This window comes from Labrus mixtus, chromosome 9 (genome assembly GCF_963584025.1).
Source record: "Labrus mixtus chromosome 9, fLabMix1.1, whole genome shotgun sequence".
NCBI lineage: Eukaryota > Metazoa > Chordata > Actinopteri > Labriformes > Labridae > Labrus > Labrus mixtus.
The window spans coordinates 14,437,528-14,451,650 of NC_083620.1; the positions used below are offsets into that span (position 1 = coordinate 14,437,528).

General features: G+C 40.5%; 1 protein-coding gene across 1 annotated transcript in view; it reads left to right on the forward strand.

Moving 5' to 3' along the window:
• Positions 1-11,881, forward strand: part of LOC132980332 (rho guanine nucleotide exchange factor 17-like) — a 65,958-nt gene extending 54,077 nt beyond the window's left edge. Inside the window, exons 4-24 of the mRNA XM_061046404.1 lie at positions 5-121; positions 1,174-1,266; positions 1,388-1,564; positions 1,785-1,835; positions 2,016-2,125; positions 2,408-2,493; positions 2,664-2,782; positions 2,880-3,087; positions 3,205-3,278; positions 3,432-3,515; positions 4,559-4,662; positions 5,289-5,407; positions 5,557-5,676; positions 5,761-6,034; positions 6,160-6,246; positions 6,351-6,418; positions 6,629-6,777; positions 6,878-7,052; positions 7,317-7,412; positions 7,529-7,711; positions 7,811-11,881. Of these exons, the coding sequence (XP_060902387.1) occupies positions 5-121; positions 1,174-1,266; positions 1,388-1,564; positions 1,785-1,835; positions 2,016-2,125; positions 2,408-2,493; positions 2,664-2,782; positions 2,880-3,087; positions 3,205-3,278; positions 3,432-3,515; positions 4,559-4,662; positions 5,289-5,407; positions 5,557-5,676; positions 5,761-6,034; positions 6,160-6,246; positions 6,351-6,418; positions 6,629-6,777; positions 6,878-7,052; positions 7,317-7,412; positions 7,529-7,711; positions 7,811-8,019 (2,703 nt within the window). The 3' untranslated portion in view covers positions 8,020-11,881. The remainder of the gene's footprint in view (positions 1-4; positions 122-1,173; positions 1,267-1,387; positions 1,565-1,784; positions 1,836-2,015; positions 2,126-2,407; positions 2,494-2,663; positions 2,783-2,879; positions 3,088-3,204; positions 3,279-3,431; positions 3,516-4,558; positions 4,663-5,288; positions 5,408-5,556; positions 5,677-5,760; positions 6,035-6,159; positions 6,247-6,350; positions 6,419-6,628; positions 6,778-6,877; positions 7,053-7,316; positions 7,413-7,528; positions 7,712-7,810) is intronic.
• The last annotated feature ends 2,242 nt before the right edge of the window (positions 11,882-14,123 follow it).

A 14,123-nucleotide genomic window follows, 5' to 3' on the forward strand; every position in this document is an offset into this window, starting at 1 on the left:
GCAGTTCTCCAAAGAGGCTCTAGCTAATATGTATTCAGCGTACATTGACAACTTTCTCAATGCCAAAGATGCAGTGAGGATTGCCAAGGAGGCCAAGCCAGCCTTTCACAAGTTTCTGGAGGTGAGTTTTGGACTGAGTCACAGGATGTCCTGTTTGGCTGTGTTTGTGTTTGTGTTTGTGTGGAACCAGAACCAGACTAGAATGTTTGAATCCATCTTTGAGCGTTTTAAAACTTAGTGCCGATACTTCGTCCTGCTAAGGTCAAGTCTGACAAGTGCTTTGTCGTCTCTATTTGTCAGTTGTATTTTTGTGTGATATAATATTTGTATGCTTCCTGTTTTGCATGCTGCCATGACTCTTGAACATTCTTTCTCTGCAGGAAACAGACTTTAGAATCAGTTTAAGTGTGTGTGCTTATGTCTCTAATGAAGAACAGAAATGAATCAATCTGTGGGTGAATTTATACACAATGCTTCTATTTAATTGTATCTTCTTTTTTAGATTAACATGTTTTTGTTCCCCTTTTTATTTAACTATAAGTAAAAACTTTGTTGGGAAGTTTCCTACAAACACTCTCTTTAAAGCTATTGGATGAGGGAAATTAGACATAAATACCAGGCCATATTTAAGCAATATGTCCAATTTAATTTTGCTTTGCTGTTCACTGTTTTATGCCATCAGAATGTTTTGGATGTGTTTTTTTAACCTGAGCTCAATGGTAGAAAGAGATTTTTCACATGGAACCACTCTGCCATCTTGTGGTGAAGAGAAGAAGTGCAACACAGACCTGAGTTTAGAGTAACCTATTTTCAGTACCACTGATTCTCTCGTTCTCGCTCATAACCATTGGTGTAGTGCAGGGTATTCACAGGTATATAGAGTATATCCACTTATTTTTCAGTCTCAATCGAGTATACCCTCTTCTAAATGCCCTCTGATTCACACCAATGATTGAATGACAATAACCGTGGTATGCTGCCATTTTTTTTCCTAGGATGACTCTCCCTCATCCCTGCTTTGTCTCTAATTGGCTTATATGCACTTACTAAATATTCAAAAGGAGTCTTACATGTCACTGTTTATAACAGAGGCAGATGATCCTCTGCTGGGTATACCGACGCACCACTACACCACTGCTCATAACCATTCTCTTCCTTCTTTCATTGCACCAGCAAAACATGCGAGAGAACAAGGAGAAACAGGCTCTGGGGGATCTGATGATCAAACCGGTCCAGAGGATTCCTCGATATGAGCTGCTGGTTAAGGTGACATATCACAAAAACAAAATTCCAGCACTTTCTTTATAAGTTAACCTTGTGTTAAGTGGAAGACGCTCATGTAAAAGGAGGTACATATATTTAAATTTGTATCATTTTTTTCTTCTAGGATCTGCTGAAGCACACCTCAGAAGATCACCCGGACCACTCGTACCTGCTGGACGCCCAGAGGGACATCAAGCGGCTGGCAGAGAAGATCAACAAGGGCCGTCGCTCGGCTGAGGAGGCAGAACGGGAGGCGAGGGTTATCCAGGAGATCGAGGCGCACATAGAGGGAGTCGAACATGTGAGAGTTTTATTGATATAAAGATTCTTATCTGCTTAGTTCTGATTTCTGCCTTTGTCTTATAAAGTCCATAAAGGTTTTGACGTTTTTTCGTCAAGTCTTGCAGAATTTATTAGGCTTTTAAATTCATAAACCCTGAAGAGTTAAAGGCATTCAGTCCACAGTTGTCTTTTATGGAATGGCATTGATGATCACCTCATTCTGTTTATGTTTGTGTTAGATTCTCAACCCCCAGAGGAAGTTCTTGAGACAGGAAATGGTCATGGAGGCGGTAAGATACACAGTGCAATTCCTTTTACATTTTTTTTAATTTTTTTTATATATACACTAAAAAAAGAGACATTGTTAAAGTAAATGTTTTATAGATACAGCTTCAATTGTTATGATGATGTCATGGACACTAAGTATGGAGTTGTTGAGCTCTTCTTCTTTTCCTTCCCTCTCTGTGTAGAAAACAGTCGGAGGGAAAAAAGACCGTTCTCTTTTCCTCTTCAGCGATCTGATCATCTGCACCACTCTCAAGAGGAAGTCCGGCTCATTGAGGCGCAGCTCCATGAGCCTGTATGCAATCCACACACACACACACACACACACACACACACACACACACACACACACACACACACACACACACACACACACACACACACACACACACACACACACACACACTGACAGAGAGGAAAACCAAACACAGTAATATAATTTCCAGACCACACTGCCCCCTGGTGTTAAAAAACAGACATTCAATGTTTAATAAAATCAAGTCCTTTATAAAAATGTCTCCATTTGTCCTTTGCCTCTGTCTTTCTGTCTTCTCATTTGTTGCTCTCTCACTGACAGATACTCAGCTGCGAGTATGATTGACACTTCCAGTAAATACAAGTTCCTGTGGAAGCTTCCCCTGGAAGACGTGGAGGTGGTAAAAAGTAAGGCACCTTCAGATCACATAAGTACATACATCCAACTGATTGCAAGGGGAAAAAAAACAGACTGCCTTGTCATTTTTTCCTCACATGACTCTGGAGATGAAGGAGTCTCTTAAATATTTATGTTCTTTGCCTTCAGAAGTTTTCTTAATCAAACCTTTCTGCATCAGGCTCAACTCAGGCAACCAACAAGGAGAGCATCCAGAAGATGATCAGTCGACTAGACGAGGATCTCGGCACTCTGGGTCAGATCAGCAAACTTTCAGAGACCCTCAGCTTCCCGCACCAGGTACTGCATTGGTCTTTCATGTTGTCTGTTCCGTGAAGTTGTAAAAAAAACATGTGAAGGTTTTGATGTTTTTCGTGTCCTTTTCTTGTTCTCGCAGTCCCTGGACGAGGTGATAAAGGATCTGATGGCGTCTGTGCACAGGGAGCTGTCAGAGAAGCAGTGTCTGGCCTTCAGTATGACCTGCCTGCCCACGAAGATGGAGTTCACCACGGCCTCCGCTGAGAGCAGCTTTGTCTTTGAGTTCAGCTCACCGGACACACGGTCCCACTTTGAACAGGCTTTTGAAGAAGCCAAGAAGAAGCTAGGTCAGTTAAAAATGCATGATGTAATTTAATGTGCTCAAGCAAAGTACATATGAAAGAGAGAGATGCCTAGAGCTGCTTTATGTACGTGTATAACTGCCATTATGTCTTTGTGTGCAGCGATGAATAAAGACCAGTGGGATCCAGAGTTTCTGAAGGCCATTCCTATCATGAAGACACGTAGTGGGATGCAGGTGAGAGCAGCAGAGGAAACCTGGTGTATAACTTCTGTATTTATGAAGTTATAGGCAGGATTCATGTCTGTCATTTAAACCCTACGTCTACATGAGACATCTTTTCACATCTACAAAATTCATATTCACTGAAGTGTTGATTCTTGTGTCCAGTTTTCGTGTGCGTCTCCCAGTCACAGCTGTCCCGACAGTGGCTGTGAAGTGTGGGTGTGTAACAGCGATGGATACGTTGGACAGGTAGGAAAACACTGTACATTTAATTCAATTTAACCAGGTTGGTCCCATTGAGATTAAGAACCTCTTTTCCAAATGGAGACCTGGCCAAGACAAGTCAGCAGCAAAAAAACACAAGGTTACAGACAGAGACACAAAGGGAGACAAAGTACAATTTACAAAACACTCACATTTGCATTAAAAGAGAACCATCTATTAGTCAAATCTGGGAGTAGTTCAAGCAGGCAAGGTTAAACAATCGCCTCCTATAGATTCCTTCCATGTCTTCTCATTTTAGATGTAAAAACATTAAAGGACACCATGTCCTTGATTTTGAAGTCCTTCTGCAACAGATTCCAGACTGAGGGTGCAGAAAACCTAAAAGCCATTTACCCAACTTCTGTCTGAGCATTTGGGTCAGAGAGCATGAAGAGGTCCTCAGAACGCAAAGAATACACTCCAGTACTGTTCTGCATGATAAAAACACTCACTGTAGTTAGTGTGGGAGCAGAACAAGAATTGAAGAACAAGTATGAGCGTAGGGGTCACCAGAGCAGGCCATCCTACATGAGAGTACAACTCACAATGGTGAGTCTGTGCTTTACGCTTTGCTATGAACCTCAAGGATGCATGGTAGGCAGTATCAACCATATGGAGACACTGAGCGGAGGCGTGTACAAAAAACATCACCATAGTCTAAAACAGGTAAAAAAAAGTTGCAGCAACAAGATGCTTTTTTATATTAAAAGAAGTTTTAGTTTTAGCCACATAGTTTTCACCAGGCACATCACATGTGGTTTAAAATTAAAAGGTTCATCAATTAAAACACCCAGGTCTTTGTAAGAATTTACAGCCTTTAACGGCGACCACCACAGGTACATTTAGTGATTTAGAAAGAACATAAGCTTGGTGTTATCTGCATTTGAAAAAAAAAAGTTTCAGCTCATGCAGTGTATTCTGGTTCACAAAATAACAGTTTTATATTAGTTTTTTTTTTTTTTTAAAGCAAAGTTTGAATTCTGCAAAAATTGTCTGATGTGTTGATCGTGGCTTCTTGTTCTCTTCAGGTGTGTCTGTTGAACATTAAAGATGAGCCCACAGTGGAGGCCTGCATCGCTGTCTGCTCGGCAAGGATCATATGCATCGCTGCTGTACCGGGACTGAAGGGAAGGTCGGTATTTTGTGTTTGTGTATTTGTATTAACACACAGAGGATGACTTTGGAGGTCTGAGCTACAGTGTGGTTGAAGGCTTGAACTCAAACAGCACATAGATACACATACAACTCTAGTGCTTGTGTTAACCATCTTCATACTCCTCAAAGTCATACACAGGGAGTATTAGAATATGTCTGAATAAAAGGCAGTCCACAAAAATAAAACACATTCTGTTTTAGTAGTAAAAACACCAGTGACAGAGTGAAGCTCCTTCAAATAGATTGAAGAAAACCTGCATTGTAATGTAATCAATCAATCAATCAATCAATCATTATTAATCTTATGAGATAAATCACTTACAATGACATTAAGTTCACTATAATTACATTAAGTCATTTTAATCCTATTTCTATCTGTAGATATCCAAAAGGTTCGAATTTAGCAATGTGATGAGCTGGTCCAGTGTAGACAGTCTGAATTGAAATGTAATTATTTAGAAATACCAGCAAGTAGAGCTGGAATATCAAACATAAACTTCTGTTGAAATCTTAAGATTTGTTGCCTCTAACTGGTTTGTTGACAATGTTCCTGATTTCCTCCTATTATACTCTGCCTTCAACCCATCCTTTTTCTCTCCTCAGGGAGCGTGGATCAGAGGCCACCTTTGCTCCTACGTCCACAGCGCCTGGTCACACCCAGCAGCAGCAGCTCCACATATCGATCTCTCATTCTTCTCTGGAGCTGACGGAGCAACCCGCAGGTTGGTCCATAAAGGTTTTTAAACTTGACAGACAGCAGGAGTTACGAATTCAAATACTATCAAATATTACACTTGTATTCTACTGCTTTTCTATGTACTACTATTTTATGTAAACTGATAAACTGATGATGTGATCAATTGATTTCCAGTATCAGGGGCGGAGCTTGTTCCTTTCGACAGTGATGACACAGACGACGAGGACTCCCCCAGCCCTTCCTCCACTCTGCAGAGTCAGGCCAGTCACTCCACCATATCATCCAGCTATGGCAGTGAGTAAAAAACACACATGTAACCTTCAGCCTCACACACCAGTTCACAAACTTTACATACTAACATCGTTTCCCCTCTCCAAGATGACGAGGGTCCGAGCTCCAAGGACATGGCTACAGAGACCACCAGCAGCGAGGAGGAGCAGGAGTTCCCTGTGGCCAGCTCCTATGGGACTCAAGGGATGATGTTGGGGGTTGGAGGAGGAGGAGGTCGCACACACACGGAGAGCCCCATGGACGGACGCGCCATGCGCCGCTCCTCTCGGGGCTCGTTCACAAGGGCGAGCCTGGAAGACCTGCTCAGCATCGACCCGGAGGCCTACCAGAGCTCAGTGTGGCTGGGCACTGAGGATGGATGGTGAGTAATGCCCACAAAAACACAGTGTGCAGTAAAGCCTAATCTATTTTTGTGTTTAAATATGAAATGCTTGTTGTTTTACTCTTTAATCACTGAACTTCTTATAACACTTCTGCTTCTGTTAGCATCCATGTGTACCAATCCTCAGACAACATCCGGAACCGTAAAAACAGCATGAAGATGCAGCACTCAGCCTCCATCCTCTGTATACTGTGAGTCGCTTTGCTTGCCTTTAAAAGTTTGCCTTTAAAAATGATGACACTGGATTAAATATATTTTTTAAAGACAATTCAAATATAATTTTTTCATCCTGCAGGTATTTGGATAACAAAGTTTTTGTGTCCTTGGCCAATGGAGAGGTGATTGTCTATCAAAGAGAAGCAGGTAAGCTCGGAGTGAGAGGTGATTGGTTCCTTGGTCTATTCTGCATCTATTTGGAGTGCTGATAATTAATTAATTATTTGACATTGCATTTTTAAAAGTTTTAAATTTACATTATAAGTCTTCTACCCTCGTCAAATACAAGAACACATCGTTGATTTATGTTTCTGTTTTCTTTGTATCTTCCATTAAAATCTGTCTCTCAATCTGCAGGTAGTTTCTGGGACCCTCAGTCCTCCCAGACATTAGTTCTGGGCACACCAAGCAGCCCTGTCACCAAAATGGTTCCTGTGGGAGGAAAGCTGTGGTGTGGCTCCCAGAACAGAGTCCTTATTATCAACACAACTACACTGGTACAAGAGGTAGGTGGACTTATGGACAGATGTATGTCCAGGTGAATTAATGAAGAGCCAAACAGACCAGTCAGTGTGTTTCTTTCATCTCGCCCCTTTTTCTCTTCAGCACTGGTTCCAGGTGGGTTCAGACAGCAGCCGGTGTGTGACCTGCTTGGTGGCGTACGGTCAGGGTGTGTGGTTGGCATTGCAGGGCAGCGCTCAGGTCAAACTGTACCACACTCAGACCTTGGAGAGCCTGACAGAGGTGGACGTGGCGCCTGCTGTGCATAAGATGCTTGCAGGTAAAAAACACAAAGAGAATATGAGCACCTGCAGGTTGTAAGTGTTACATACAGAAATACACATAGATAGATAGATGTTATACAATGTAAGCCTGGACAAAGCTTATTAGTGAAGCTATTTGCCTTTACGCATTCCTCATCCCGATTTTTTAATTTGTCAATGCTCAATCTTTTTCCCTGTACCTTCTAATCTCTATCTATTCATTACCCTTACCACTGACTCTTCCCCTGATCTCCTTTGTATCCTCTCTTTTCTCCATTCAGGTGCAGATGCAATCATCAGACAGCACAAGGCCGCCTGTCTGAGAATCACAGCACTGCTGGCCTGTAAGGATCTGCTTTGGATCGGCACCAGTGCAGGTAAAAACACTTTTTTTTTTTGTATTTGTTATTTTAGCATTTAAAATTTGACAAAGATCATTGTAGGATTTTCAACAAAAAAAAAATCAGGTTTTAAAGCAGGTGTTCTTCTGCAGGGGTGGTCCTTACGCTGGCAATCCCAAAAGTGAGCTCAGGAACTGGGGCTGGGACGCTGAAAACCCCCCTGTCGCCTATGGGCTCAGCTCATGGACACACAGGCCACGTTCGATTCTTGACGTCAATCGAACTACCAGAAGGGTTTGATATGAACTTCCCTCCTACAGTTGCTGACTCCACAGGTAGTCATTTTTTTGTGAACTTGGGTCTGCTTGAACTAAATAAAAGTTACTTTACTTGTCTCTTCCCACTAATGCCGATCGTGCATCAATGTTTTCTAGGGAACCAATTGCAGAGCAGCAGCACAGTTGACGGGAAACTGCAAAGGCATGACTCTGCACGCCGCCGAGCGTCTGCACACATCCCTCCAAAAACCAACCATCTAGTAATCTCTGGTGGTGACGGCTATGAGGACTTTAGACTGACCAATAGCAGCGAAACAGTCGGACGGGATGACAGTACCAACCATCTTTTACTCTGGCGGGTCTGAGACAATCAACCCTGCACTTTGACCAACCCATCAAAACATCCCACTCGCCGGGGTGCAGCGCACAAGCTCCTGTCCTCCTACTCAATCAGACTCCTCACTTTTTGGTGTTGTTGTTTTGGTCTTCTGCTCAATCCAGCAGTTTCTATGTGCAAGTTATGGTTGTCATGCTCTCTCCTGGATACTCAGACCAAGACTTCTTGTGTTTTTTGTTGCAGATGATGTGCATTTTCCTCACCAAGTGGTATCTGTGCATGTCTGTTTCTGCTTGTGTTGTCTGGAAAGGTGTTTTTATAATGAAGTCTATACTGAAGGAGAAGAAGAAGAAGAAGAAGACTGTGAAGAGAAACTTTGACAAATGCACATGTTCAGACTGAGAACAAGTGCAGAAAGACAGAAGAGGAGTTTGACTCTGCAGAATGTCAATGCACAGGAGTTTGACTTTGGGCATGAACCATTTGCTCCATCATCACTTCATCTTAGCCTGGCCTGCTTAAAGAAAGCTTCTTGATGCTCAGAGGTACAGTTAATGTAATAAACATACGTGAAAATGTACGAAAGGAAACAAAGATCATGTTACCAATGCAGACTGCAGTTTGATGGATATTCTAAAGCTAGGCTACAAGCTTTGCAGAAACAATGAGTTGATGTCTGTGTGCAAAGTATTTTGCTGATCTGAGACCTGAGATCAGATAGTCCTGCTATGGTTGTAATAATATCTGTTCATGTAAGACTGCTAAAATCATCTTCACTCCTGTAGAGAAAGAGTTATTAAGAGCCTCATTGAAGTGCAATATGTTGCAGGGATATCCGACAGGACTATAAACACACACTTTAATGCACAGCCTTCACTCACTGAACATAAAGACATTATTTTTACACAGATAAACACGTTGTATTTGATTTTCTTATTTAAGTTTTGCTGCACAGGTTCAGATGACATGAACACGGATGAAACCCATCTTTGGAGTTGAGCAGGAAACAAAGTGCATTGGAGACATTCCTCCTTAACATGACTATGCCAAAGCCTCGTTTGTGTTGAAGTTGTAACGTGAGGGATCCGAAAAGGTTTCTTTTGCCCTGTGATTTCATTAAGTCGATTGGAAATCAGCAGGGGGGCTTCGTACTCTTCAAAGTTGAGTCCAGGCTGTGTGGTAGGAGATTGCGATAGTTTTGTACAGTATTTATGGTTTTTGTTTTTTAGTGCCTTCTTTTACAGCACTTAATTTATAGAAGATGTAGCTTTCACTTTTTTTTGTTTTCAAGTTAAAGAACAGGGAGTACCTGGCTTGATTATTGATTAAAGAGACAAATGGGCGTGTAGGGTTTAAGCAGGCAGACGTACACAGTTGGGGTTTCTAGTTCAGCCCACTTGTGATATGGTAAGATAAGAAATACAGACCTCTTGGAGTTGTACGACTCCATAAATGTTGGACACCCACCCTTAAAGGAGTGGAGCTGGAGGTTTCTTTTTGTAATAGTAACTCTATTCATCTACTGACAGTTTGCTCCAGATCCCTAATCAATCCCAAAGTTAATAGTATCAGAACCTCGTTCATAACATATCTTGAAGAGACGGAAAACACAGTGACTGTCTGGGGGCAAGAATGTCACATTGGTTTAATATTACAGTTATTTTTCAGCTTATTGCTGGTTGCAATTTTGTTACATGGAAATATAGTCCCAAGATGTTTGGTTTTTACCAGGAATGAACAAATCTACACCAACGCTGCTGCGTTCAGTATTGGTTGTTGGAGAACAAGATTAAAGTTGTTGGTATGTGCAGCAGGCGAGCACACAAGATATAGAGTAGGTCAGAAGGACAAATGCTAAGTGCCTGCACGTGCCTTCAGAGGGCTAAAAGTAAAGCCAATTAAACATACACACACACAGAATAAGAAAAGTCAGGTCTCCCTCGTCTTGCAGCAGATGTCTGGTGAAGTAAAAGGGTGTCTCTGACTTGTCCTTGCACGCACATTGGCCTCAGGCTTTGGGGGTTAAGCAGTGATTGTCTTTGATCCCTCCAAGCGTTAAAAAAAAACACATTGCACTTTGCTAGCCATCTGGGCCCTTCACCTCAGATTTCCCACTTTGCAAACTCATCCACATTAGGTCAACTCTCTCTCTGCCAAAGCAGCTAACAGCTAAGAGGATTTGCTGGTTGTTGTGATAGCTGCTAACTAGCCTGTGATATCCTCGCCTTGTGTGTGTCGACCTTACAGTCAGTGTGGTGACCTGTTAGCCTGTGATAATTCAGTTGAAGATTGTTTAGGAACTGTAGCACATTACAGGAATAGTGAAGCATGTTTGAAAATACACTAATTCAGGTTTTTTTTATTAAGAGTAAGGTGAAAAAATGATGTAACATCCGCAATGAGCAGATAGCCTAGCCTAGCATAATGACTCGCAAACAACTACCCTTGCTTTGTCAAAGGAAATGTGGAAAAACTAACTAAAATTAAAATATTTTATTTGATTGGTTTGCATCATACCATTTCTTCATTCAAATAATATTTATTGTATTGTTTGCAAATGACCGCAATCACTTTGCCTTTGTTTCTAGTCTTTATGCTAAGATAAGCTAACCCACACTCACCATATTTTGAAAATAGACGAGACACTCTTTTCATCACATTATAGAATAAACAGTGAGCAAGTTTATTTCTAAATGTTCAGTTATTCCTGTATGAAGTAGCGAATGTTCTTACTGCCAGAGCTGCCAAGAGAGCTTCAATGCTTTGGATCTATAGTGGGCTTGAGCAAATGGATCCCTCTCTGCAGTATGAAGGTCATATATATCTGTGCTGTGGACACTGAAAATTTTGACATGATCCCACAGGAATACATGAAATTATTGCAACCTCTTGATACTGTATAATACATTTGGAGCAGCTTGTACTAGACTGTGAGTTGGAAAGCAGAAAATACATCAATTGTGGGCCCCCAGCTACTGATTTTAAAGTGTGTTTGCTAGCTTTAAGGTATCTGGTTAGCACAAAACTACTACCATACAGGTCTGTACACATGACTGAATATTTAGTTTGGCTCTGATCAGGCATTTCACAAACTTTTATCATGGTTGGAAAGCTTTCAAATAAGATTTTCCATTAGGAACCTGACAAAGTATTTTCTTTACAATACATTTCTCTTTGGCAGTCTTACACGTATTAAAGAGTGAGAAATCATATTTCAGCAATTGCATTTAAGGTTGTGAACCCAGTGTATTGACAGCTATACAACACCCATATACGCGTACACGCCTTCCAAGTAAAACTCAACGCTTTTTCATGAGTATATAGAAAATTAAGCCATTGTGTAACAGTTTAAGGAATGGAAAATTGACACCAAATTTTTCACCCTCACATCTTCTTATTTTCACTGTAACTCTCAGAAATATAACCCCTCCTGCCCGTCTGTGAAAGAAGTCTTTATTGTTGTAAATATTGGTATATTTCCTTTTTCTGTAAATAGTGCACCCATGGTCCTCAATTGTTGATATGAATCTAATGGCATATTTTTATATATTTGTCTGTTTTATTTTTCTTTATTATTATTTTTGTCCCACTTCTCCTTCTGGCATGCGCAGTCAGTGATGTCTAAATTATATCTCTTTCAAAGCAAGATGGCGTCTGTTGTTACCACAGCTAGCTGTGTATGCTCCAAAGCGTTTGTTTTGTCTTGTTACGGATGTCTACAGGAAGGGAAACAACCTGGCAGGTGTCCGCTGACCACCTGGTCATCATGGCTCTGTTTATCTCGGCCTCTGTTGGAAATGGTTACAGTCTTACATATTTACTTCTTGTATGTAGCTGTTATTGTTTTGTCACTGTGGGTTCCTCTTTGTAAATAAATCAGATCACTGGTGCCAGTTTTCCCCTCTTCCTTCTTCAGTTGCTGATGTGAAGTCTGATAAAACTTGGAAGAAAACATATATGTATGTAACACAGTACCAACATATATTATCTTTAAATGCTAATTATTACCATCATGGAAAATAATGTTAGGATAATGGTCTACTTAATACAATAATTAGAAGTATCCCATGAAGGTATAGCTTGTATAATTTGAACATAAGGTCCAAAAAACCACCCAACCTGTTTTGTTGAGTTGTGTATTAAAAGTATCCTTAATGTTGCCAATGATGTTCAAAGCATGAAAAATCTGTGGGACAATTCAAGGTAACACCAGATTTCATTTAGTTGCCTTTCTTTTTGAGGAAACACTGAAAACACCGGATGATTATTTAGGGCAAAGAGAGAGGAAGGAAGTCAAGAAACAGTTTACACGAGTTAACTTAATTCAAGTGATCTCATGCTACCTCATGAGTCATCAAGCCACATCCTTTTTTATTTGTATTTTGATGGAGAGACCTTGCATATTGGGCATTAAAATGTATGTAAAAATGAGTGTTCGTTGAAAAAAACGGTCAATCTGTTGGACGGTCACCTTGGGCTCTGGGAAATGTTGATGGGAATTTAACCTTTTTTTTATGAAGTTTATCAATGTTGGCGCTTTTCTTCTTTTGCCAACATTTAAAGTAGGATGATTGAATTTTTTTCGATATACTTTACATCAAAAAATTGCAAAAGTAAGAGCCTTAGAGAAGGCCAACGTGATATGTTGAAGTACAGGTTTTACATTTAACAGTAAGTGTAAGGAAGAACTTTTCATTTGATTCAGACTGCTAATATGTTTAATTATTTTTTTATATAAACTGAGAAAATGATCGTAACATTTAAAGCTTGAATCAGCCTGTTGTCTGTTCATTTTTGGCTCTAATGATTGACCATCATTGACGGCCAGCAAATAAAGGTTGAGTATATAAAAAATATACTAATATTTTTAAATTCAGCTCATGTTTAATGCACATCTCGCCTCCTATAGACAGAGTGGCGCTTCCTATAGACAGAGTCTATAGGAGGCACCACTCTAGATTCACCACTCTGTCACCACTCTGGATTTTAAGCACACGCCTTAGTGTCATTCCATTATCCATTTGACTTTAGCCCTATGACCCACAATGACGAGTATTGTGATATGATAGCCTTGCTGTATATGGATGAAACCGTATGAATGCAGGCTATTCAGGACACATACAAACAAATGTTGTCCCTTCCCCCCCTCATGAGCATACATACACACAAGCACACAAGTTAAGGCCCACTTCCATCCACACACAGTATTCAAACGCTGCATCAAACAGTGAAGATCTGTGTGATGAATGAGAGGAGCAACACAGAGATTCATCTGTGATCAACATGAATGACTGACTGATATTGTCAGTCATTGACTCACACTGACTCACTGGTTTAGCCCAGTGAGAAAGCGTGGGCCAGTGGAAATCTCCTTCATTCACTGGTATTAGAGATATACAATGTAATGTGTGTGTAAAATCTGAAATAAGTTAAACCAGTAAGAAACTATAAATGTCAAAACAAAAACAAAAAACATGTTCAGAGATGATTAAAAAAACAATCACATTTTATCTGCAATGAATGACCTGCAACTGCAGCACTATGACCATACTCTTAGATAGATGTTCACTAAATGTAACAACAGTTATTAACTTAATGTTCTTATTAGGACAAGTGTGAAGCATGTACATCGATGCAATACACCAGAACATAGCGTTGGCCTATACTCGCCTGTCCATGGATGGGCCTATATTTATTTAAGGACATCACAAAGACAACGTTTCAAATCTGTATATGATCTGTGTATTTCTAGTAACTTAAATATGTGTCCATATTTCCCATACTTTTGACATGGTGCTTTAGGAAAATAACAGGTGTTTATAATAAAACTAAAGCTATGGCTGCATTCATTTTAGCTGCTAAAATTTCACTGTCAGACTGTTTGAATTCTTTAGTTTCACTGTCACTCTGTCTGGCTTACTGGGGCACTGGAATAGAACAGAGCCATCGTCATTTTAAGAAGAAGAAGAAGAATTTATACTTTATTGATCCCGCGAGGGGAAATTCGTTTTTACACTCTGTCTAGTAAACATGCTACACAAACATGAACTGAAATACACACACATGCACAAACAGGATCCTGTGGACATGCACTAATGGAGAGGTCTCAGAGTGAGGGGGCTGCCCTACGGC